Source organism: Gobio gobio (genome assembly GCF_949357685.1).
Source record: "Gobio gobio genome assembly, chromosome: 8".
In the NCBI taxonomy this organism is placed as follows: domain Eukaryota; kingdom Metazoa; phylum Chordata; class Actinopteri; order Cypriniformes; family Gobionidae; genus Gobio; species Gobio gobio.
In genome coordinates, this window is record NC_137114.1 from 30,541,012 (window position 1) to 30,568,007 (window position 26,996).

At 37.6% G+C, this 26,996-nt stretch overlaps 2 protein-coding genes across 3 annotated transcripts in view; both read left to right on the forward strand.

The window, feature by feature from the left end:
• Nucleotides 1-21: 21 nt before the first annotated feature.
• serpinf2b (serpin peptidase inhibitor, clade F (alpha-2 antiplasmin, pigment epithelium derived factor), member 2b) lies at nt 22-5,820 on the forward strand. Its single transcript, XM_079823883.1, has 10 exons — nt 22-334; nt 464-493; nt 1,546-1,617; nt 1,710-1,787; nt 1,874-2,174; nt 2,298-2,441; nt 3,309-3,497; nt 3,681-3,823; nt 3,908-4,112; nt 5,010-5,820. The coding sequence occupies exons 3-10, from the start codon at nt 1,561-1,563 to the stop codon at nt 5,339-5,341; spliced, it is 1,449 nt and encodes a 482-aa protein (XP_079680009.1). The 5' UTR covers nt 22-334; nt 464-493; nt 1,546-1,560; the 3' UTR covers nt 5,342-5,820.
• A 611-nt stretch (nt 5,821-6,431) lies between these two features.
• The window catches only part of rpa1 (replication protein A1), a 59,844-nt gene continuing 39,279 nt past the window's right edge, over nt 6,432-26,996 (forward strand). The window contains exons 1-11 of one of the 2 annotated variants that reach the window (XM_079823884.1): nt 6,432-6,613; nt 7,043-7,090; nt 7,634-7,712; nt 11,956-12,064; nt 12,714-12,802; nt 18,580-18,648; nt 19,630-19,747; nt 19,859-19,961; nt 20,040-20,108; nt 20,249-20,441; nt 21,008-21,144. In XM_079823884.1, the coding sequence (XP_079680010.1) occupies nt 6,581-6,613; nt 7,043-7,090; nt 7,634-7,712; nt 11,956-12,064; nt 12,714-12,802; nt 18,580-18,648; nt 19,630-19,747; nt 19,859-19,961; nt 20,040-20,108; nt 20,249-20,441; nt 21,008-21,144 (1,047 nt within the window). In that variant the 5' untranslated portion in view covers nt 6,432-6,580. Of the gene's footprint in view, nt 6,614-7,042; nt 7,091-7,633; nt 7,713-11,955; nt 12,065-12,713; nt 12,803-17,071; nt 17,142-17,219; nt 18,649-19,629; nt 19,748-19,858; nt 19,962-20,039; nt 20,109-20,248; nt 20,442-21,007; nt 21,145-26,996 lie in introns of those variants that run through there. The other variant, XM_079823885.1, reaches the window with a different exon arrangement.

Sequence of the window (26,996 nt, forward strand, 5' to 3'; positions counted from 1 at the left end):
AACACACTGCTTTTCAACTGCTCTCAATTTGGAGATCTTGGCAGATGCCACTGGTTTGTTTCTGTGGCATATAAGAAAGCAATATAAAAGCCCTCTATATATTATATTAATATCAGCATTGGCAGCACTGACTTGTCGTCATCTCCTCATTTATGTGCAGTTTTTCTTGTGCAGCATGTTTACTCAAACTCAGTGTCTGACATTCACTGTCAGCAGTGAGTTGATTTAGCAGTACCAGTTTATAACCTACTCCATACTTCACAGATTCACAAATCTACACACTCGAGTTTGATGTTTGACCCCAAGGTCTCTCAATATTTACATCTATGAAGAGGTAGGTACTAGGACTATATGAGGTAAAGATCAATAATAGTTGAAATGTAACTGCCTGCTCTGAGACTGCCAACCCCTACAGCCAAGAATTTTCCCATTGCCTATTTTGTGCGTTTCTTTCCTAAATCAGGGCTGGATCCCACAACTGGAGAATTGCACGGTAAGCACACAGTTTTGTTTGATGTCTTATATACATTTTCAACGTAAATAGTTGTTTGCAATTTATTAGGAAGATATTGTGTTGAAATATAGAAGTTTATTCTGTTGCCAGGGGTTTTGGGTTAGAAAATATGTACATTTCATCTTTGTGTATTTTCGGAGTATAATCAAATAATAATCAGTTAATTCCCATAAGAATGTTTTGATTAAATTAAAATAACATTTTTGAAAATGCATATTTTGTGTGCACAAGAAGAGTGTCAGTAGTAAAATCCTGTAATGTTTAATATCTAATTAGATATTGTACTGTATATATATATATATATATATATATATATATATATATATATATATATATATATATATATATATATATATATATATAGCCTATATATATATATATAGCCTATATATATATATATATATATATATATATATATATATATATATATATATATATATATATATATATATATATATATATATATATATATATATATATATATATATATATATATATATATATATATATATATATATATATATATATATATATATTATTTTCCTGTGATCTAAATTTATTTTAACCTGTAGCTTTAAATAAATGTAAAAGGCTTAACCCTCGAATTATGCAACAGCTGACAGACCATGTTATAGCCATGTTAAGTGTTTATTGATTTTTTGACAATTTTGTGAATTTAAAAATAATCCAGCTGAAGTTGGGGCTGTTAATCAGTTCACATCTATATTTGCAGTTGCCAAATTTTAATGCCAGAAGCTGGATCATGGATTTATGTGCAAGTGAGGGAGAATTATAAAAATAATAATAATAATAATTCTCATCAACAAATATGCTAAGTGTGCTTGTGTTAACATCTTATAAAAATACACCCAAAATTTGTATTAATGGATATGATTTATAATGATTATGAGTATTTAAGGTTAAATATGTAAAATGGAAGAGTACCTTTGAAAAAATGGCCAGTCACCAATGAAAAAAACAAGCAAATAATTCCAAATTCTTTATAAGTTGTTCTGTTCTTTGGTTTTTAGACAATCTTCTAGAACATGAACTTGTGTTTTCTGGCATTCCTCCTCCTTTGTTATGCCAAGCAAGGCTGGACGGTAAAGCACTCAACTGATCTTATATGGTTTTTTTTTATTTTCAAATGATTTTATTCCATTTAAATGCCATGAATTGTGCCTTTTCGCTGCAGGAAGATGCAATTGAACCAGAGGATGGAGGGGATCCTTTAATTCCTCTCATCCCACTCATGCCAAGTTCACCCATATCGGTAAGAACCCACAATGCTCAGTGCTCATCCTTAAGGGTATACACACGTTTAGACTTTTGACACTCCAATCGCACTGTCCCTTTCAGGATTTGAAGGGCACTCTTGGCCCCACCATAACAGAAACACACACGGGTTCTCAAGATGGCCTGGAAGCAGATCCTACAGCCACAGTTCCCTCTCCTGGGCAGAAAGAGGGCTCCTCTGAGGAGGACCTTGATACACTCTGTGATGGGGAAATGTCTAGCCAACAGATTAAGCGGACCCTAGGCGATGGCATTATGAAGCTTGGCCTTTGGTTCCTGGAAAACTTGAAGCCTAGTCCAGAGCAGCCCAATGTCATCATTTCCCCTCTTAGCTTGTCCATTGCACTCTCACAGCTAGCACTGGGTAAGCCTGGAATCTACCATAAAAACAAAAGACTCTGAGAATAACAAATGTTTTGGTCTAATTTTTTGCATGCGTACATATTTAAAAACACCCAGACAATCGTGTTGTTTATCTAAATCTCAGGAGCAACAAATGAGACAGAAGAGCTGCTTCTCCACCACCTGCATGCAGACGCACTGCCCTGCTACCACACTGCCCTCAGTAGCCTCCTGCGCAACTTCCGCAAAAAGAGCCTGTCAATCGCCAGCCGCATCTATCTGCAAACTGGTGAGAGACACGCACATGTAACACAAAAAGTTATTATAAATGCATTAGTGCATTAATTAAGTAATTTCCCCTGAAGTTCACATGTTAATATATTTAATATGCATGTATTACATTCAATATATATTTATTTTAAATAATGAAATATATTCAATGTATATTTATATTTTAGGTTTAAAATTTTCTTAAATAATGCAGGACATACATTTTTTAAAAGTGGTAAAGTATCCAAATACATTTTTAACTTCATGGTTAGTAATAAAAAACATATATTATTATTATTATTATTATTTATCAAGAAAATCAAGTTTTTAATGTTGTTTATATATGTCATATATATGTGGTGTCAACACCATTGCTGAGTATTTTTTCCTTAAAATGCAGTGAACCAAAGACACGGTTTCTTATGTCACAAACTACCTTGTAACGTCAATGTGTGGGCGGGCTTTAGCATATCATTAACTGCTGCAAAGCAGGTTATCCTGGTACATTTTTCTGTTGATATGAAAAATCGGGTACATTAGCAATATAGTGGGTAAATTATGTATATTGCGAAGTTATGATGAACTATATGCCTTTCTCCACTGACGTTCTAAGTTGTTCAAAGCGTTTCCAAGGATACTGATTTTAAGAAGGCGAGCTGAGATGAATTATCAACACATTATTAGCTGTTTAATAACGTATTCAAGCAAAGGGCTAGTCATCTTACATACCATTAACCATTCACTATAAGATATTTTAATTGTTTTTCTTTTATTTAAATAGGATTGAAAATGTGCTTTTTTTTTTTTACTAAATCTTTCTAGTTGATATTTGAGGAATTGATTATTGTACTATGCAAAGCTATGAATGGTTGTCTTTTTTCCTCAGGATTTAAAGCAAAACAGGAGTTCATAGAAGATTCTCAGAAACTGTATGACTCAAAGCCGGCCACTTTGACTGATGTTAATTGCATCAATGAATGGGTTAAGAAAGCCACAAGTGGGCACATCTCAGAGTTTCTGTCCAGTCTCCCTCCTAGTACCGTAATGATGCTGATCAATGCTATGCACTACAAAGGTCAGAACAAACACCTGTTACCAGCAAGTATTTAGCAATTTCCTCTTGTGTTTCAGTGAGTCACATCAGAAGTTTTGCATTACTCAGATCTGTTGCATTATTCTTCCCTTCTTATTTCACAAGTGTAAATAAAAAAGGACCATAGAATCTTAAAGTCTTATTTTTTTTTTAAATCTCTGACAGGAGAGTGGCTCACCCGGTTTGACCCTCATTTCACTTCAACTGAGCTCTTCTACATAGATGAAAACCAGATTGTTAATGTGGACATGATGCTTGGGCCAAAGTATCCTCTCAGCGTTTTCACCCACCATGAGCTGGATGCCCAGGTTACTGCCTTTAAGATGCTATTCATAAATAAAGCACTGATTAAATCTCTTTTCCTCACCTTTTTTCCTCTTTGACCTCTACAGGTTGCTCGATTTCCCTTTAAAGGCGACAGGAGTCTACTAGTAGTAATGCCAACGTCTGGACAAATGAATGTGTCAGCCATTACAGCTAAGCTCAATATCTCAGATCTTTATATTCGATTACCACGAGAAAGAAACATGCAGGTCAAACTCCCAAAATTCAAACTTAATTTCAACCAAGAGCTCCAAGAGGCTATGACAAGCATGGGTAAGATGTCTTGCATCCTGTACATGCACATTATGACTAGTTAGTGGTAAATATGTTTAACCAGCTATAAGACCATCTATAATATTTACTGTATTTTCGGTTGCCCCAATGGCACTGTAAAACCGAATACCTTTTTAAGTTAAGAAATGTTAAGTTTAAGCAGAACTTGCAGCTTTTTATTTTGTACACATACATTTTAATTGCTCTTAACTTGAAATGTTTGAGTAAGCCAATTCATACATTTAATTTAAAATTGTCATAGGCTAATCTCAACTTAAATATTTTTAGTAGTGGAATCTTGGCTAGCTTTAACTAGCTAATTCAATTAAATGCTACCTTGCTAATTGGTAACGCAATATTTGATACAATTAGCATAGCATAGCACTTGCTGAATGGGCAATATAAAACATTTAACATCCGTCCTCAAACTCCTCAGAAAACCCAACATAACAGAAACTCTTCTAAACTAACATAGCAAAACGTTAAACACTACTAAATCTCCCACTTAACATTAATCTTGCACACAAAAAAAACATTATATAACACTTAATTATAGCATTTTCTCTCCCTTTTGGGTGTCATGGCAAAGCATGCTGGGAAATAGCCCAGCCCAGGTTCATGTACATTTCAGTTTGTCTAAATGAAAAGAAACAAGTTCATAAAACTCAAAACAATGAAACAATTCAGATTATTTCAAATGTGTCAGTTTTGTGAACTCAAAAGAAAGAGAAAATTCTAAATATGCATAAAAGTTAATTTGATTGAACTAGTTTGTTTAATTTGAGTTGGCTCTATTCAAATCAATTTATTTTGAGCATTAGGATTTACAGTGAAAGTCATTTTAGTATTTCTTCTATTTATGTATACTAACAAATATATAATTCTACTGCAATCCAGGTCTAGGAATGCTATTTAGTCATCCGAAGCTGGACCGCATCGCTGAGGGCTCCTTGTTTGTGTCCAATGTGCAGCATATGTCCAGTGTTGAGATCAGTGAAGAAGGGGCAGAGGCAGCGGCAGCAACAAGTGTGGTCATCTCACGTTCCAACCCTTCATTTACTGTCAATCAGCCATTTTTCTTTGCCCTAATGGATGACTTGAGTCAAACGCCATTTTTTCTGGGAGTAATTTCCAACCCAAACCCTGGAGCATCCACTATGGTCACAAACCCTGGCAATGCAGATAAAACGAATGACAAGCCACAATCTTTTGAAGTTCATCCAAAGTAGTTTTAGCAGAACGAGTCCATAAGTGATTGTTGACTGCATAGTTGGTCCCCACTGGGAGGCAAATTAAGGACATATTTTCTAAAAGTAAATTGATGTCTATAAGATCATTTGAAATTACTCCCCCATGTGAATTAATGTTGTTTTAAATGTCCTTGCTAATCTTGTTAAAAAGTAATGATTTATTTCATTTTTTTTAATTAAAGAAATTTGGACAGAAATTCCTGAGTGCCTCATGAGTGTATTTATTTAAATGGTTAATAGTTCTCCCAATTTGTTTACTCACTCTTTATATTATTGAAAAGCTTATCATTTTGATTTTATTTGAGTTCAGTGAAACATTGCCTTCTTTCAGGTAGTATAACAATCTCCTGCGCTACTAACAGAGAAATCCCTTGTGCAGCATTTTATGCGATTTTACAAACATGTGTTTCAGATTATTACTATTTTTTTAATAAATACTGGTCAAAATGTACAGCACCAATTCACAAACTTCTTTTGATCAATTAAGTTGTAGCCTATTTGTCACATGGCTAAACACAAAGCAGGTTTTTTAAGTTCCAGTTTTTCGTGTTGCTGGGGACACAACTTTCTTTGTATTCATATGAAAAAATATTTAATTATAATAGGCCTACATACAATTATTTGTCTCAGTTATCTGTTTTAAACAGAACAAATTGTGGACTGGAAAAAGAAAATTTGTTTGGAAGGTAACCAATATTACCATATAACTGGGGTGTAGGAAATTTGTGTATTTGATATGCCTTTTCATTTTTACATTGACATTTTGGAATAAGCACAATATTTCGTTTATTAAGAAAATACGATATACTGTAGCTCTTATTCTTATTTAACTTATACATACATATTTTGATACAAACTAACAACAAAATGGGGAGCTAATGTGTGGAAGCCACGGCAGCTAATGTTGTTGTTCTTGTGGCATTGAATTAAAACAGTTTGTTACAAAACGTTTTAAATAGAACAAACATGGTCCACATTAAATAGCTTGCGAAATTACAACAAAATAATTTAAAAAAATATTTTTCAGACTCATATGTATATTTATTTTGACTTTCAGCGGAAGTAGTTTGAAACGGGAAACGCGTCATTGTTTGACGCACTTTCGCGCGTTTGGAGTGAGTTGGCGCGAGGATACAGGAGAGTGCTGCGGATCAGACTGTTGTGATTTCTTGTCATTACAAAATTTAATCTTTCGTTCGTAATACTTTTTGTGAAAACATGACTGTTAGGCTGTCAGAAGGGGCAATTGAGGTGAGAATAAGACCGCTGCATTATTTCGACCGTTGCAGACAAATGCTTGCTAAGTGAGTTAGCCAGCCAGTGTTTCTGCCGTTATGACAGTGAGATAAAATAACATTTATTATCTTGTGTTAATGTAGTTTGTTGTCTCATGATTGTATTTTTGAACTGTAACACGGTTAAAATCGAGGACGAAATCTTAACGTGTCAACGCAATGCAGATAACGTTAAGGTACTGTTTTTATGTCCTCCGCTCATGCAATGGCTGCAGTGGAGACTGAGCAGACAATATAAAAACAGGAAAATGGCTCATGTGGTCGATTTTTTTTCCCCGAGATTTGAACGTGTGTGTGTAAAATAAGGCAGATATCTGTATTCGCTAATATTGTTGATCTGATATATATGAGTGAATGTTTTGGATTGTGTACCTTTTCTTTTCAGTCCCTGACTAAAGGAATTGAAGTCAGCAGCCCTGTTCTTCAATGCGTGGTACGTTCACTGTCAGATTCTTTGCACACTGTTTATAAGTTATTAAAATTATTACATTACCTTATATTCTAGGGATGATGTTAAGACCAATATTGTAGACTAATGCCAATATCAGATGTAGTAATTTCTGAGGCGAGTAAACTGTTAATGTATGAATTAAAGTCAATTTATGTGTAATATAATGTATTAATAAGGCCTTGTTTGTGAACATTAGCTAATGCTTGTAACAATGAGCAATAGCTATATTCTAACAGCATTTAGTTAATACAAATTTTCATTAGTGCACAGTGCATTAACTTATGTTTATAGATACAACTTTTAATCTAAAAAATGTTTTTGTGAATGTTGAGATTAACATTAACTAAGATTAATAAATGCTGTAAAAGCGTTGTTCATTCTTAATTCGTGTTAAATTGTTAACTAATACAACCTTATTGTAAAGGCTGACCCTTTTCATTGCTTATATCAATGTTGTTAGTAATTTTATGTTTTTAACTTCTAAAAGTTTAGTTTACGCTTGTGTTTCTTCAATATTCTCTCCAGAACATCCGCAAGATTGATGGGGGAAATGGCCCGTCCCGTTTCCGTCTCATGATGAGTGATGGGCTGCACACTATGTCCTGTAAGTTTGATCAGTTTTCAGATGCCTTTGTGTATTTCATTTGGTGTCTGTCCTTAAAATCTTAAAATGTCGAGGAGGATGTTGTTTTGGGCTTGATTTTACAAGACAGCTGCAGACATCCCAACCTGAAAAAAGTCATTTCAGGGAGGTACGCACCACCCCCCCGGAAAAAAAAAAAACATGAAAGGAGGAAAGGTATCCCGAATTTCACCACAGAACATGACTTTACTTGTATAGTATATTATATATCATTAATATATAATTTATATAGGCCTATACAATTATTTGTAAAAAAATTATGTACAATTATGTAGATCACTTTTACTATTTAAATAAGCTGCTTATACTATTTATATAAACTGCTTTTATTTATATTTCATTGCAACTTTAACAGGTCTAAGGAGTTTGTTGTTTTCATGTAGCCTTGGCAACTAGCCGACCTGAAAAATATGCGCATGAAATGAAACTTGTTTAACTCAACCATAACATGTCAGTAACAAACTGTACAGCGAGCAAGATTGTCATTATGTTTATACTTTATACTTTCGTTTTTTTGTGGCACTCTCCCTCTGCCATGGCGCTCCAGTTTCTAGATACACTGAACTGATTAATGCGGTTCGGGAGAAGAGATAAAAGCCCGCCCACACTGACAATTGATTGGTTGACTTACTGAAACAAGCCAATCAGGATGCTCTCCGTCTTACATGCGCTTCATTAGGTGCACACTACCACACACACGCAAGGTCTCTCGCTCTCTCTCCCTCTCTGCCGTGCGCGCGTGCACAGTCTGTGTCTCGCATGCGCGCTCTTGCTCGCTCGCTCTAGATTGCGGGAGAATTTAACTAATTTGCGGACATCAGGGAGCCGCTATAAATATGCGGGAGACTCCCGGAACCTCCGGGAGACTTGGGATGTCTGCAGCTGTTACTGGAGCTTGAGTTCTCATGTGGGACTTTGTTTGTTGACCATCAGCACCAAAGCCAAATATTTATCTTAATAGTTACTTCTGTTACATAAACATTTAAATGTCCATGTTAGGTGCTTATGCATTTGAAAGTTGAATGGTCTATTTGAGATCATTTGCAGTGTTACTTTAAAAGGTCATGAAACCCTAAACTAAATTGTATTATGAGTTATGGGGTGTTCAACATCATAGAAGACAATGTTACCATCTGTTAGTTTTGAATGTGGGAGAAAACAAGTTAATTTTAAACCTTTTTGCTCTATTTTCAACTCCCGGGTTTAAATTCGTCTTCTTGTCAACATCATAGGTTGTGACATTTTCTCTTACTATAGTAAGGCGACGACTCATTGGTGTCTCATAATTATAATTAGCCTGCGTGTCCTTATCCTATGACAGCACGCGCTTGATTATTCATGACAGCACGCATTGATTGGTATTATCCTCTGTCTGGTGCTTCAAACAGTGAGATGGCATTAGGGCTGAACGATTAATTGCATTTGCAATAATATCGCGATATGATAAAACACGATTTCCTAACCGCAAAGGCTGCGATTACAGTCTGGTCACGTGACACGCGAGAGTAAAGTCTGCAGAAGAAGCATCAACTTGACACGTTACACATATCATATGCCTGGCCTAAAAGAAAAAAAAAACTGTTTGTGTTTGATCTATCTAATATTGTGTTGTTCACACTATAGGCTACAATAGAGGTGGGAGAATAGATTCTCTCTCCAATGATTCAGGATCGATTCTGAGCTGATTGCTTCCATTATCTCTCTCTTTCTTTCTCTCTCTCACACACACACAATCACACACGAACCATAAAATAATATTTCATAACGTTCGGAAAGGTTGACGGCGAGAATTGCAATGACATTCGCAGGCTTCTTTGTACAGTTTATGCGCTGTGAGAAACTTTGCTTGATGTCACACTTACAGTGTGTGTTCTCGCCCGCTGGTATTTTCCTTACAAATGCTAAACAAAGGCTTCATTCATGTCGTTAGGAATGCAGTGTGCTTGTTTATTAAAAATAAGAAACTCACTGACAGAAGGCTTTCCATTTCAAATGCTCACGCGGCGCTTTGTGAAGAGTGCTCGCGAGCACGCGTCTGTGTGCGTCTCAAAATGCTTTTATGACGCAAAATTAATGTAAACACCATCAGTAATGTCTTAATGAATTAAACAGACAGGGTAAAAACATCTTGTATTTCAAAAGAGATCTGTGCATTAGTGTGAATGCAGGTCTCCCACTGTCTATGATGATGTCATCATTAATAATCAAACAACAGCAAAGCTGAGAAAGAGAAAAATCACTCACAGTTCAGACACTCTTAAATACTGAAAGCCCTCTTTGTTCATTGCTTGTAATAGGTTTTTTTGTTCCTCTTTATGATTTACTAGCTTATGTTTTGCAGCTATATTAGTTTATATATATTTAAAATTATTAACTTGCAACTGTTTTAATTAAAATGTTATGTGTAGTTATTTTAAAAAGCTTATAATTACATATATCATAGTAAAAAACTTTTTAAGTTTTTAATAAATTAATAAGATTAATAAGGAAAAAGTTCAAGAATTGTTTTGGAATCGGATCGTGAGGTACCAATTAAAGATTTCCACCAATACTATACAATGATGTATTGTTGGATAATACAGAAGATAAAGAGTTTAAAAAATAATCGCATATTACATCGCAATCGCAATATTGGTAAAAAAAATCGTTCCGCCCTAGATTGCATACAGTAAAGGCCCTTTCACACAGGACGCGTAGCGAAAAAGCGAAGCGGGAAAAACGAGTATTTTGTTTAATAAAAACCATTCACATCAGTCGCGACGCAAGTTTGCGACGTCAGTGATGTTTCAGAGCTCCAACATTCCAAAACATTTGCGGCGACAGCTGAGAAAACACGGACACTTCATCCAGTGAAGACAAGCTTCTCATTTTATTTAAAAGACGGAATAGAAGGTTTTGGGTGCAACCAGTCTTAAAGAACATAGAGGCTGAAGGGGAGTATGCTAATCTTGTACAGGAGCTAAAACTTTATCATGGCTGGTTCCGCACTTACTTCAAATGTCCGTGGGGCAATTTGTGGAGCTCGAGAGAGACAGTAGCACCGCATCTGACGAGACAAACACACACACTTCAGGAACCAATCGATCCGGAGCTGCTGTGTTTCCAGCTATGTTTTCAGTCGAGTCACAATGTAAACATTTAAGTGCCACAGTCGTACTTGATGGAAACACATTCACTTTCCATAGTCGTGGAAACAATTAGGTTAGAAAAAAAAAATCTACGAGTTTTAACTCAAAAGGTTATGTTATCGTTGTCTGTAGCCACAGTGGGCAAACACAGCTGCATCTGTACAGTTGTAATCTCATGAGAAATGCGATACCTGGTAAATGTTAATGTTGATTGAATAGCTAATGGCATTAACTGGACATTTTGTGACCGTTGTTTCCTTGTATGTGATTGGTTTAAGCCTTTTCTGTCGCTGCGAGTGTTTAAAAAAAAAATTGGCATCGAAACGGAATAAATGAACATCGTTTTTTCGCCGCAGCACATTCTGGTTCGGTGTGGAAGCTCTCATTACACAAACGGCTGATCAAAAAAATAAAACCACCATAATTTGCGCGTCAAAATCGCATCCAGTTTGAAAGGACCTAATGTGAGAGATGCTTTAATTTATCAAAAACGAGTGTTTGGTTTTGCTTTGTAAGAGATTCTGCATTGCATAAGTTCTTCAATAGAGCCTGGGTCTTCGACACAAATGCGATTCATCCACACTCGTTACGGCCCTTTAACTGACCAAACGTATAAATACTCCACAAAATAATATTTTTCAATGCAGAGAACAAATTGCAAATGGCTGTGCATTTAATTGTGCATTGAATTATATCTTTCACAGGATATATATGCATTTGTGTAACGGTGAGCTTGTGTATATGTGTTGCATGTAATGGTAATTTGCAGCATGCATTTGTGGGAAGCTTTGATGCTTTTATTGAGAGTGAAATAAAAATCAGAAGCTGTTTCTGTGTTGTCCCACTCCTCTCCGCAGCTTAACCACGCCCACTTTTATAGCTTTTTCCAAAACTGTAGTGAGAACTGACTGCTGCTGAAACAGGGCATTATTATGACATTATTTGTTGAATGTCATGTTTGTCTTTTGCTCATATCATTGGGATGTAAACCCCAGGTTTTCTAAAATGTACAAATGAGAGAGGGAGTCCTAAAACCATGTATTTAAAAAAAAATATTGTTTGTTCCCTGCATGCAGCATTCATGCTCTCCACACAGCTCAATCCCATGGCTGAGCAAAACCAGTTGGCCTCTAACTGTGTCTGTATGCTGAAAAGGAGCGTCACTAATGTTCTCAAGGATGGACGGTAAGCATTCGTCTCCAGGTTTTGATCAAATATTTTTTTCTTAGTTATTATTAGCAAGTTTCTCTGTGGCTCTGCTTTATTTATAGTGCCATTTAATAGGTTGGGGGCAGTTTGATTTTTAAAATTGTTTTTGTAAGAAGTCTCTTAGGCTCACCAAGGTAGCATTTATTTTATCAACAGTAAAACTAATATTAAATATTATCAAAAATAATATTGTGAAATAATATTACCATTTAAAATAAATATTTTCTACTTTAATTTATTTAAAAATGTAATGTATCCCTTTGATGGCAAAGCTGAATTTCCTTCAGTTTCACATGATTCTTTAGAAATCATTCTAATATGCTGATTTGATGTTCAAGAAACATTTTTATTATCAATACTGAAAACAGTTGTGCTGCATAATAGTTAGTGGAAACAGTGATGCATTTTTTTCAAGGATATTTTGAAGAATAGAAAGTAAAAAAAAAAAACGCATTTATTTGAAATATAAATCTTTTGTAACTTTATAAATGGCTATGGGAAATTGAATGCATTGTTGCTGAATAAAAGTATTAATTTCTATTAAAAAAAATTCCTGACCTCAAACTTTTGAATTGTAGTGTATTTTCAATAATACATATTAAGCTTTTGTGTTTATTTTACACAGACGTGTGGTGGTTATACTGGACTTGGAAGTACTCAAGTCTGCTGACCAGATGCCAGGAAAAATTGGAGACCCAACTCCTTATGTGGAGGGTGAGAGAGTACATTTGACACGTCAAATTTAATGGTTGCTTGAATTTTTTTTCCGCTTAAATAAAGCAGACATCCCACCTCTCCCGGAAGTTCCTGGAGTCTCCCACAAATTGATAGGGGCTCTCTGAAGCCTGCATATTATGTATAATATCCGGAACTTGAATGAGTCGGAGAGTAGCTGTTTCCAACTGGTATTATGTGTTTTTGGTGATCTGATCACAGGTGGTCAGCCAAGAAGCATTACTGTTTACACCAGGTATTATCATTACAGCCTTTTCACACCGCAAGCTTGAGCAGCGCGTGAGCAACAGTGAAGCAGGTTTTTTTCTCTCTCTCTCCCCATTACACACTGTTGCAGCCATAAAAATAGTTCAGCTTTGTTTTTAATGTCAAATTAGCTATATTTTGTTTTGTTTCTTTATTAAGTTAATTTAGAAAAAAAGTTGAGCAATTTTTGTTTGTTAAATTAAAGTTTTTGTTTTTTAAAGCATAATGACCAAGTGGCCAGCGGCCGACTGAGTTAACCACATGTTTGATCAATTTAGCCTCTCAAATCTGTCTTGCCTATAATAAAATCCATAGATATAAAACACTTTAAGCATATCGGAATGTTAGTTTAAATTTTTACTATCACCACCACAGTAAAAACATTTTTGTCAAGTTGAGGCAGGCTGATGCTGCTCGCAACGGCGCTCACGAATGGCAACACAACGGGCTATACGATCTAAATAAAAAAACATGCAGGTTGTCTTGCCTTACACCTCTCCGCAAAATGAATATAAATCTGATCTTCAATTCCCGTGCTATATGCAAATTTAACAGAGTTCACATCAAAAGCAAAAGATTCAAGCTGCGTTTTATTGATCATCAGCTCATTTCAAGATCGAAGGCCGCAATAGGAGAGAGAGTGACCTGGTGAGCTCATTTAGTCCATCAGTTTTAATGAAGATGATTGTGTTTTTGAGCATCTGAGACTTATGCCGCGTTCCAGGCAACCCTTAACCCATGTTTTTCCAACCTTCTACCCGTGAAAGTGGACTGGAACGGCAACCAAACCCGTGACTTCCCACCCGTGAACTCGTGATCGATGAACTAGATCGATGTACTCCCAGTTACGAGTTTTGACGTCACATAGCCTGCGAAGCAACAATGGCAGCCCCCTACGGATGCAGTGTTTATGAAACAAATATACAAATAACGTAAAATAAAAGGTATAACAGTATAAATGTACGGTATAAACAGTATAAATGTTTTTCTCCTCCGTTTCCCTCAGATAAGCAAGGAGTAAGCACCTTTGGCGATAGAAATGATTGTAAATGAGCATACACCCCGTACAGTCCACCATGCTTTGTTTACATCTAACTACCACACAATTCCTTGCGCTCAGGCAGTTTGGCGTGACTTTGCCTGGAACACTACAAAGTCGTGAGTCGTGGTTTGAAGTTGTTATTTACGGGCTCAAAAACCTGCCTGGAACGCAGCATTAGGCACTTTCAGTTTCACTTAAGGCCGTTTGCGTGTTGGCTTAATGCTTTAATGATAGTCAACTCATTTGCGGTGATGCGTGTTGCATGTCATCATGTATAGCCTATAACATGCTCTCACACGTTTATTTTTAACAATTTGCCAGGATTAAAATATATACAGGTGCTGGTCATATAATTAGAATATCATCAAAAAGTTGATTTATTTCACTAATTCCATTCAAAAAGTGAAACTTGTATATTATATTCATTCATTACACACAGACTGATATATTTCAAATGTTTTTCTTTTATTTTTAATGGTTATAACTGACAACTAAGAAAATCCCAAATTCAGTATCTCAGAAAATTTGAATATTACTTAAGACCAATACAAAGAAAGGAATTTTTGAAATCTTGGCCAACTGAAAAGTATGAACATGAAAAGTATGAGCATGTACAGCACTCAATACTTAGTCGGGGCTCTTTTGCCTGAATTACTGCAGCAATGCGGCGTGGCATGGAGTCAATCAGTCTGTGGCACTGCACAGGTGTTATGAGAGCCCAGGTTGCTCTGATAGTGGCCTTCAGCTCTTCTGCATTTTTGGGTCTGGCATATCGCATCTTCCTCTTCACAATACCCCATTGATTTTCCATGGGGTTAAGGTCAGGCGAGTTTGCTGGCCAATTAAGAACAGGGATACCATGGTCCTTAAACCAGGTACTGGTTGCTTTGGCACTGTGTGCAGGTGCCAAGTCCTGTTGGAAAATGAAATCTGCATCTCCATAAAGTTGGTCAGCAGTAGGAAGCATGAAGTGCTCTAAAACTTCCTGGTATACGGCTGCATTGACCTTGGACCTCAGAAAACACAGTGGACCAACACCAGCAGATGAAATGGCACCGCAAACCATCACTGACTGTGGAAACTTTACACTGGACCTCAAGCAACGTGGATTGTGTGCCTCACCTCTCTTCCTCCAGACTCTGGGACCCTGATTTCCAAAGGAAATGCAAAATTTACTTTCATCAGAGAACATAACTTTGGACCACTTTGTTTCCTTTTTGTCTTTAGCACAGGCGAGATGCTTCTGACGCTGTCTGTTGTTCAAGAGTGACTTGACACAAGGAATGTGACAGCTGAAACCCATATCTTGCATATGTCTATGTGTAGTGGTTCTTGAAGCACTGACTCCAGCTCCAGTCCACTTTTTGTGACTCTCCCCCACATTTTTGAATGGGTTTTGTTTCACAATCCTCTCCAGGGTGCGGTTATCCCTATTGCTTGTACACTTTTTTTCTACCATATCTTTTCCTTCCCTTCGCCTCTCTATTAATGTGCTTGGACACAGAGCTCTGTGAACAGCCAGCCTTTTTTGCACTGACCTTTTGTGTCTTGCCCTCCTTGTGCAATGTGTCAATGGTCGTCTTTTGGACAACTGTCAAGTCAGCAGTGATTGTGTAGCCTACAGAACCAGACTGAGAGACCATTTAAAGGCCTTTGCAGGTGTTGAGTTAATTAGCTGATTAGAGTGTGGCACCAGATATCTTCAATATTGAACCTTTTCACAATATTCTAATTTTCTGAGATACTGAATTTGGGATTTTCCTTAGTTGTCTGTTATAATCATCAAGATTAAAAGAAATAAACGTTTGAAATATATCAGTCTGTGTGTAATGAATGAATATGATATACAAGTTTCTCTTTTTGAATGAAATTTGTGAAATAAATCAACTTTTTGATGATATTCTAATTATATGACCAGCACCTGTATATGTGGTTTAAACAACCAAATGCATTCACACTTGTCCAGTTTCATCTGAAATGCATCACCTTCTGAATTGATTTGTTTGAGTGATCAGATTTAAATCCACCTCGAAAGAATTTCAGAAGACATTTACTCCTGATCTTTTCACAATATGACACATCTGATCAGAGAAAACAAATTAAGTGGACAGGTGTAAAAAGGCCATAACAGCAGCTGCGCTGAAGGAACGCTCGCTGCTGCTGCTGCTGGCGGGGACTCTAAACACCAGTCAGAGCCATTCGACGGTCGCGGTAGCATGGTCTTGTGTTGTTTCCACCAGTGCAGCACATCTCATAGTTTCTTTTAATTAATTAATGTCTATTTACATAATATATATTTTTGTATTTGTATTTGCAATCTAGTCATGGCCAATACAGCCTGTTCGTAGCACTTGAATTTAATTTTTTTTTCAAATTACATCAATAATTACTCTATATAAAAATAGAAAAACTGTGCTACCACATTGCTATATTAAACTCGGTAAAATGTTACATTGGTTGCTGTGCCATGCACTTAATGCACATAAAAATTATTAGCAGTGCGCTTACTGGATGACTTCATTGGCGCCGGCGCAACGATAGGTTAAAGAGCTTAAAATACGGGTACACAAGTTAGTGAGTTAAAGTATCAGTTTTGATGTTAATATTTATTCAGTATTTTCTCTCTTGTTATTTCATAAGGAGCTTCAAAGAAGATGCATGTGCCCTGTCTTCATCAGTATTCAATTATGTTTGTTAGGTAAAAAAGAAAAACTACATATACAAAGTAAAAACTAATTTGGTAACTTTTCCCCCCAAGGTTTCTGGACATGTCTCAAATGGCGTGAGTTATTCAGCTGTGCTGCGTCTTCTCTCTCTCTTTCAAAATGCGCTAAACATCACACAAGGTGCATCTGCACAAGGCAAGCGTCAAGCACCCTGCAGGCAGCGATTCTAGACTCATCTGTCGGCTATGTATTGTTGTATACTTTGCTCTACAATGAATGGTCTCCTCCTTTTAGGTTCAGTTCCTCACAGGGCATCAAGTCAGAGCACTATGGGTAACCATTCAACACCTAGTGCCACTGTCAGGTATTTCTTCCACTAAAGAATGGAACTATTCTATCTTAGCATGGATGCCCGGAGTAACACGAGAAGTATCTCTTGCAGTAGGGAATTCTCCAGTGGTCTACGGGAGCCTGCGACGAGTCCATCCCATAATGTGGCCTACTGCAGAGAGTCACCATGGGAGATGCCTGTGTACAAACTGCCCTTGCTCTACAAATACGGTTCTGGCACCCCCTCCCAGACATACACTCCATTTCAAAAGCTTCTCCGCGTCACAGTTTAAGTTGAGATAACACTGCCATCTGGTGGTCGGGTTAAATCCAAACATGAAGCCACTGACACGAATCTTGGATGTGAACAAATAAATAAATATCAATACTGTGTTTTTGAGAATTGTCAAAAATATCACGATATTCATATGTAACAATATTTTCTTAAACCCCTTATACCTAAATCCAGTAAGTGAAAGGCTAAAATAATGTATCATACAGAATTACATTAAAAAGTTTTTGATTTTGATAATGATAATTACATTTTCCCAGTTTTTGGGCAAAAACATCAGCTGCCTTTTTATTTGATTTTCGATATGATTTTCATATCAACAATACATTTATATAATCTATCTGTATTGCCATTCTGGTCACCTGATTTTCCACAAATTTAACAATATTTCATAAGTTATTCCACTGGATGTCAAATATCTTGTTTCTTTTCCCAATTCTTCACTCGCTTCTCCCATTTCCACAGGGGATTATAAGCTTTATTCCTATCGTTCACTTTTAATTACTATATTCACATCCTTTACTGTGGTAAACTAGAAAAAGGCTGTAGGACAGATGGCTTTTTTTCTTGGACGTCAAAATTATTTAACACTGTTTGTGCTTGTTAGACATGGCAAGGCACGTCAAGTTTTATATAGCTTATTTTTCACTCCGAGTTTAGTTTCGCTTTCTCTAACAGTGCAACATCAAATATAGCCTAAATGTCTTGCACCTGCGGAAGATAATTTTCTTTGCAGACCTTTTACAACAAGGGTCAGTTGCTTTGGAACATCAGGTGAAGACATGAAGATATTAGACAAGAAATGTTCTTTGTCCTGCTTGTGTCCCACATCCCTCTCAAAGTGCAGAGCGCTATATATGATTGACGACGCATTTGTCTTTGTGGGGAAATAAAAAACGTGTTTTGTTTTTTTGTTTTTTTTAATATTTAACTTTATTAGATTATTTAGGTTCCCTTTATTTCAATGTTTTACAGTCTAGTGTTTCACTGACAAGTGCTAAAATAAACAAGTACGTTTGAGCCTATATAATTTAGGTCTGTATATATCTCCTCGAAAATGAGTTTTTGCAGGGTGGGATGTCTGGTAATTTCATTTTATTGTTGAGGCAAGTCTGTCTCCTTGTAGAAGGATTTAATTTGATCAAATGTTTCATGTCCCCATCTTTTTTTTGTTTTGTAGGTCAGTCAAAGGCACAACAGAGTCCAGCTCCAACTGTACGTCCATTACAGCCTCAGAATGGAAGTGATGGTAAAGAAATGAACATACACATATATGTATTCATTATTATTTCTTAATGAAAAACTCGCTTGTATTAAACAGAAATTGTATCGACAAAATGAGCAAGATGGCTTTATTTAAAAAACAAAAAGCATGACAGGCTCATTCTTGTTTTGCGTAGAAGTACCCTCTGGATGCCACCTTCATCAGGCAAAGTTTACAGATTGCCTCAATGTTTGCAGGTTCCCCATGAGAACTGGGTTTAAATCCAAAAGATTGCCAAATAGGCAATACGCTTACATTTCGCTTTGAAACTAAATCTTCCACCATCGTCTTGTCACTCACTCTCGTGATAAATTAAATCTGACTCCTGCTGCTGATCTGTGCTGCGACTCTCATTTGGATCACGCTGGATTGAGCAGACGCGTTCAGTTTTTAAAGGTGTCTGTTCTCTATCTGAACTAAATGATTTTTATTACTGGTGGCCAAGTGATGTTGTTCAGCTGAACATCGTGTAACACTGACTATTGCAGCAAGCCTAACCTCTAATATAGTAATGTACCAAATGAGTGGGTTCCCTGTATAATTACACTACAGCATTAGTTGGGAGAGGTTTTTTTTTTCTTTCTTTATGCGAACTATCGGTATCGGCAGATATCAATCGGAATAATCCTGATCGGCGGCGAAATTTAGCATCTGTGCATTTCATTCCCTTTAACATGCCCTTTTTTATTAAAGCATTTGAAGGCTTCTGAATTTCATGTATTTTGGGCACAGAGTTTAATCTTCTTGGTGATATTTATAACTTCAGTGTGGATTTACAAGCTGCGTTAAACAGCCGTTTTAATTCACACTTAAACGTTTGTCACTGAAGATTGTTGTGGAGGTGTTGTGTCACGACAACGTGTCATAAATGCAAAATTGGTGTCTATTTTATCTTGTGACTATCTTTGTGACTTTGTGTTTTAGTTCTTTGTGGTGATCAATTGTTTTCTCCTCTACTCCCATTAGGTTCAATGAACAGACCTCCCGCTCAGAGCTTCGGGAAAAAGCCCATGGCTGCCCCCAACACTCCTGGAGGCAGCTCTAAAGTTGTGCCGATTGCCGGCCTCAATCCATACCAGTCAAAGTCAGTCTAAATTTCACATCTACTCTCCTGAACTTCCCTCTTTCAAGTCCAATTGACCTTTTCATATCACATTGTGTTGTGCATAATTCATAAGAGTGTTGTTTTCTTTAGGTGGACTGTTAGAGCCCGAGTTACCAACAAGAGTGCCATCCGCACTTGGAGTAACTCCAGGGGAGATGGGAAGCTTTTCTCTATGGAGCTTGTGGATGAAAGCGTAAGCATTTATCAGCAGTGATCAGATCAGAAACTTCTAAGAGTATTAATATGCAATGACATATTTTGTTTATTATAGGGGGAGATCAGAGCAACTGGGTTTAATCATGAGGTGGATAAATTCTACTCCCTCATCGAGCAGGGAAAAGTAAGGCCTACTTCCTTCTCAATTGTGTTAGCTGTTATCAAATAATGTGGCATGGAAGTAGGGTTAAACAGTTTATCAGAACAATAAGGTAATGACAGCTGTTGATCACGTACGATTTTTTTCCCTCTTGTCCTCCTCAGGTCTACTACATCTCCAAAGGCACCCTGAAGATCGCTAACAAACAGTTCTCTTCACTTAAGAACGATTATGAGATGACTCTCAATGGAGAGACAAGCATCATCCCTTGCGAGGACAGCCATGATGTCCCCATGGTGCAGTGTGACTTCATTTCCATTGCTGACCTGGAGTCCCGGGAGAAAGACACCATCGTAGGTGAGCATCTCCCTCTGGCCTGTGTGATTGGCATCATCAATAACCAGCATTTTAATAATTAACTGCTGTGAAGACCGTAGCGTGGCTCTGCGTTACAAATGTGTTGAGGCCCAGGAGGTTGTGGTAATTATAACGTTGATGATGAGCACAATATTAATAATGCTTATGACAGTAATGGCCTGTGGCGCAGATTGACTTTGTGTCCCTGTCGGGTTCTAGCAGAACCGGAGGAGAAAGATGCTGTCACTGGTAGACTGAAGAGTCAATAAGCATGCTTCTAATTATGGTAATGGCAGTCGAGCATTCTGAGGTGCAGCAGGCATATTTCTTATCCGAGATTTGAGTCAGGTGCTGGCAGTGATTTGTGAAACGCTCCTAATGGCAGCTAAATGATTCATAAAGGCGTCTTATATGAAAGGATTAAGATGGCGCGCTGTAATGGAGCGTTGACGGGTGTTGTGGAATTACATTCTGGATGAGTGTTATAGTCATCCCAAACCTATTTGCTGTTGGTAAATTTGGGGGAGTGGCAGTGTTGTAAACTCCTGTGGCGTATGTGTTTACAGATGTGATTGGAGTATGTAAAAACACTGAGGATGCGACGCGCATCACAACCAAGAACAGTCGTGAGGTTTCCAAGAGAAACATCCAATTGATGGACATGTCCGGCAGAGTCATCCAGCTCACCATGTGGGGTAATGATGTACGTAAGAGACCAGATCAATATTTATTCATTTTTCATGATACATTTCAGTGCCTTTAATGTTAAAATGAGTAAAATGTCAAATATTCTCAATATAAATTAGGATTTTTTTACATTGTGTTTCATTACCTTTTATATATTGTTTTTTGTAATCATACAAAATGGAGGCGCTTAAAAAAGCATTCAGTTGTGTTCTAGACGGTGGGACAAGTCTATATATATATATATATATATATATATATAATAAATAAAATAAAATAAAATAAATAAATGTGTGTGTATATAGTTAACGGGACACAAAACTGACGATTCGGTACATACCTCGGTTTTGAAGTCACGGTTCGGTACAGCAGTTTTACAAAATTGCTTTGTATTTATTTTTATTAAACAGTGGTTTACTGGGAAAAAAGTGTCTGTAAAAGTTTATTGAAGATATTGCTGTAAACTGTATAGGGAGCCCTTACTTGCACATTAATATTAAAGGTTTACAACAGAGCCTAAACTATTAGCCTAAATTCAGCTGCTATTCATTTTTAGGTATAATAATCAACACACAAATAACATTGTATACAAACATGTAAACTTCACATTAGGCAGTTTTTGCATTAACTTCTAAATCTAATTATACAAGTTTTTTGTTGTTGAAATATAATCATTTACACACAGTGTCTGTCATTTTCATGACCGGTTTATTCAAACATACATGAAATAATCAACACATCACTAACAGGTTAAGTAGAATATAATGAATATATAGGCTAATATAGAGCATATATTTAGTGAAAGAGTTGATTTCTCTAGTGAATGAAATTCTGTGGACACTGAATGACTGCCTGGGGTAAATTTGATGCTACATGACATTGTTTAGTTTACAAGCTGTTATATTGAGGTCTTTCTGCGGTTGAAACACTAAGCGATTACACCACATATGATACGTGACAGTAAGTTGCAATGTATCCTCAACATACCTTCAGATGTTCATTCATGTTTATTCTTTAGGAAGAGATGATCGATTGCATTCACAGATGATCGGCGCTGCCATTTTGACGCCACATTAAAGAGCGTCAAAACTAGGGATCGACCCATATGGATTTTTCAGTGCCGATACCGATTTTTTTTCATCAGCCTTAGTCGATGACCAATACGGGCTGCCGATTTTCTTGAGCCAATATTTGGAGCCGATACTGCTTTTGCTCCCTCAATTTACATCATAAAAGTGACAATGATCGTGATAACAATTTTACAAGTCTCAAATTAAAAAAAGGAACATTTATTGAACAAAAAAACTATATTTAACAAATAGTAAAAACAGGTGAGGTAGAACAAGAAAGAGTTCAGTGGTGAAAATAAATATTTAAGCATAAATAAAATAATTACACTATTGCACACAGTAGCAACAATCAAGCAGCATAATAAAAAGTGCACTGACTGTTCTATATTTAATTTTAAAACCATTTACAACCTAGTCATTTAATGTTTAGGTGTACTTAACTTAATCTCTTGTAGAGCAACACCAGCGATAATTCAGGAAAAAATCTCCCAATGCTGTACGTGAAACTTTGGTCTTCCGACGTTTTACCATCATGTCAATTCTCAATTGATTTTGATTAAAGGGTAACTTCAGTGATTTAGCATTAAGCTTTGTATTTAAACTGGGTCATTTATGCAGTAGAAATGTGAAATTATTTTTGAAATTGGTGCCTTCTAGACTGAGAAGACAGAAAATGTATTTGTCTCATGTGGATGAAAGACAACAACTCCCAGAATGCACTTGCTTCGCTGCCCTACGAGGCCACTCTGTACACTGTCATTTTGATCTTCATAGTAATACAATAATTTCGTTCAGTTAGAGAATAAACACTACAATTAAAAACTGAACGTGTCTTTTCAATAAAGTGTGAGTGAGCCGAATGAAAGTCACGGCACAGACGCAGCAGTGTCAGATTTCATTCCTCACGAAGAGCTGGGCAGAGCTGAGATAACGTTAAGCGCCAGTCTGGCACGTTTTCAGATCGCATATGGAAGCTAAACTATCACAGGAATTTATTGAAAAGTTGAAACACTCACTTTACTCTGCACAGCGTTCCGTTATTATGATTGTCCGTGCGGCCATCTGTGTCTCTTACATTCTGTGCGTGAGATCTTTCCCCTATGGGCGGGTCGATAACATGCGGAACAGCTCCATCTAGTGGCTGTAGTCTTTAGGCTCTGGCCAAAAAATCCTCAGATGACGCAAAATGACGATTTTTGTGTCATCGGAGGAATTTTTCCAGAAATAAAATGCATAATTCTCTCGTCTCTGGGGATATGAGGGGGGAAAGTCCCATAATTTGAATATACTACCGGTTTTCTACTGATACAAAGCCTAATGCTAAATCACTGAAGTTACCCTTTAATATGCGCGAGGGAGGGAGAGCAAGACAGTTTGAAGATGGTGAGTGCATGCGCGCGGCCGGAGGAGGGGCAGCGCGCGCTCTCTGCTCGTTCTCTCAGCAACACATGTGACTTGTCAGAGAAGTGCAACAGTCAGTCTCATCACTCACCGATCAAATAAGGCTTTAGCGGGATAAAAATTAGCTTTGGCAGCCGCCAAAGAACGCAGTATGTGGCGGCCGGTGTTGATTCTGTGGCGCACCACCGCGACTTAGTCTATGTGTGGGAAACACTGGAGAGACACACGTGTCTAAACCTCAGCCAGGTGGTCGCTGAATAAAACTCCCACAAATACCACGGTACGTCGGCATTACTTAATCCTATGACCAGTGTTCGTAACAGCTACCGTATGCATACGACTAGCCTACAACTGAGCTATTTGCAGTTCCCTAAATACAATGGCAAGCAGTTTTATAGACGAGGCATTCAGCATTTGCGTTTTCCATTTGGACGCCCAAACTTGCTTAGCTATAGTTGCAAGCACATTTAGAGCAACGTGTTTCCACTTTCAAAGTGTATGGCAATATTTCAACTAAGTTAAACGATGCTTTGAAAGTTTAAAACTTATCGTTGTCTTGAAGACAAGATTCCAGCACTGCTAGTGGGGAGGGACGGTGCATGAACTGCAGCGTCTCCAGCAACACAGAGCTGTCTGTGGACGCCTGTCTGTAAATAATGCCGGGGAAAAAATATCGGCGAACGCAGCAGCCTTGTATCGGCCGATACACGTAAAATATCGACCCAATATATCAGCCGGCCGATATATCAGTCTAACACTAGTCAAAACGGCATTTGAATTTCGTGATAAAATGGACTGAATACTTAATATGTTTGTGTGGCAACTCGGATTGAAGTTTGTTCCGCGCTTAAAACAAGCCGACTGTTAACTGTTAAAGATTGCATTCGGAAACTGTTCGGTACACGTTTGAACCGAACCGAAAGCCCTGTACCGAAACGGTTCGGTACGAATACGTGTACCGTTACACCCCTATTGGATATGTGCCTAATAATAGCGCATGTTTATCTAGGTTAACATTGGAGCGAGTGGCCAAGCCAGACGGATAAGTTCTCTTCATGCTTAACAAATCAAATCATGCATTTTCTAGAGTTTGAAGAAGGTGGGCGAGGAGGTGAAAGCATTACCAGCGTAACAAGAGAGGGGGGCCCACTAAGGGGGATGCAGAGATGTCGCTGCATGCTTATATTAACATTTCTGATTGTTTAAATGATCAGCCCTCAGGGGGCCCCCTCATAATGCGGGGCCCCAGGCCATTGCCTGCCCTATTGCGACACCTCTGGTTACGGTAGAACCGTAATGACGATACTATCGTTTAAAAAAATACAGTGGCACTGCCAGTATTTTGAACCCTTAGAATCGCGATACCACCGTAGTACCGGTAAACCGTGCAACCCTACTGTAGACCAGTGGTTCCCAACCACGTTCCTGGAGGACCCCCAACAGTGCACATTTTGGATGTGTCCTTTGTCTGACACACCCACATCAGGTCTTGGAGTAGCTACTAATGAGCTGATGACCTGAATCAGGTGTGTTTGATTGAGGAGACATGCAAAATGTGCACTGTTGGGGGTCCTCCAGGAACGTGGTTGGGAACCACTGCTGTAGACTAGTCAGAAATAATATACTCATTTTACTATTTACCATAATGTTTAAAAAAACAAGCTAATTTATTTAATAAAAATGTATGACACACTAGAGGATGGATACCCGACCCGAGCCCGACGGGACCCGCCGATAATCGACGGGCCGGGCCGGGTTCGGACAGATATTTATAAATAATGTTCGTTTCGGGTCGGGCTCGGTCACGTCAGCGTAATAAGGCATTGAACATCTGAAATTTAAAACAGCTTATGTAGGTAGCCAATGGGCCTTTTTGACTTGATGTTTTTGTGATTAAAATGGAGGAGATTCCCCCTTCTATATGTAAAGCGCTTTGAGTGCCTAGAAAAGCGCTATATAAATGTAACTAATTATAAATGTAACTAATTATAAATGTAACTAATTATAAATGTAACTAATTAAAATAAATTAAAAATATTACCTTAACATTCGTCTTCCTGTGCGCGGAAATTTGTTTATGTAGCTGTGACAACGCGCAACACGTGCGTGCATATTGCATATTATTACACTCAAGCGCACCCGTCTTCAGGATTTGTTTCCGCCCCTCTGAACTCCCTTTGTTAACCCTATCACTGCCGGTGCAAAACAAAAACAGCAATTTCACAACTATGAAGAGTCTGTGCGCCACATTCGGGGTCGGGTCGGGCTCGGACATAAATATCTTAATGCCTGTCGGGCTCGGGTCGGGTTCGGTTACTACTGTCGGACGCGGGCCGGGCTCGGACAGAAAAATGCGGCCCGATCCGCACTCTATGACACACACAAGTAATGTCTCACTTTAGCCTACTTAACAAACGCATAAATTGTATGAATATGACCTATACTGATGAATAAATAGGCCTGTAAGTTTTTGTTAATACAATAAAATAGCCACCACAGTATAAAATAACAATTTAAAATAACATAAAGTGAAAATAGTGGCATTTTGGGGTTATGGAAACAACAGTTACCATGGCGAATACACAATACGTCATGGTAATGTTAATTAATTATATAAACGGCTCCTGATGAACAGAATGAACACCATACCTGCATGCCTTCCCAGCTAACACCAGTTACGTGATTTATTGGTACTTTACTTTTATTTCATGACTTGCGATTTGACAACGTAACGTTGCATGCTCGTAGTTTCTCTTGTGCTTTATATATAAAGTGATATACAGTGCGCGTGCGTCGCATGTGTAATTGAAGAGTGTGCAGACGCTATGAGCACAGTATAACGGCTGACATGGCAGGAAAGCAGGTTTTTTTGTAACAAGCTACAAAAATGATGTTGCTGGGACTCCAAGGTAGCATTTAGCCAACCTGGAGGGGAGGAGGCTCTTTTTGTCCTTCCACCATGCAAATTGAGCGATCACCCAAGTCACGTGACATGCACTTGGAAGACAAAAGTTAGTGTATATTTAGTAAATGTTATTATTAGTATTATAATATTTAGTAAAAGTACAGCTCTTATTAGTTGTTAAAAGTGCACTTTTTACTATTTAATCAAATGTTATGGAAGAATTTTTTTTTTTTCTGGCATAAGGTCAAGAGAGAGCTGGGCCGGGGCATCAGGGGGCGGGGGGCGTTCGCTTCGTGGTTCTTACCGTGGGTGGTGTATCGTGGTGTTTCGGTTCGGTTTGAATATCGTTACACCTCTTGTATAGATTATATGTGTTTGCGCACATGATATCTGGAAACAAGATGCGGTGCTTAAAACGAGTTACCCCTCCCTGTTTTACTGAGATTTCTTATCCCGTGTGAATTGGCCATTAATATTTGTCCTGTAGTCAAATTA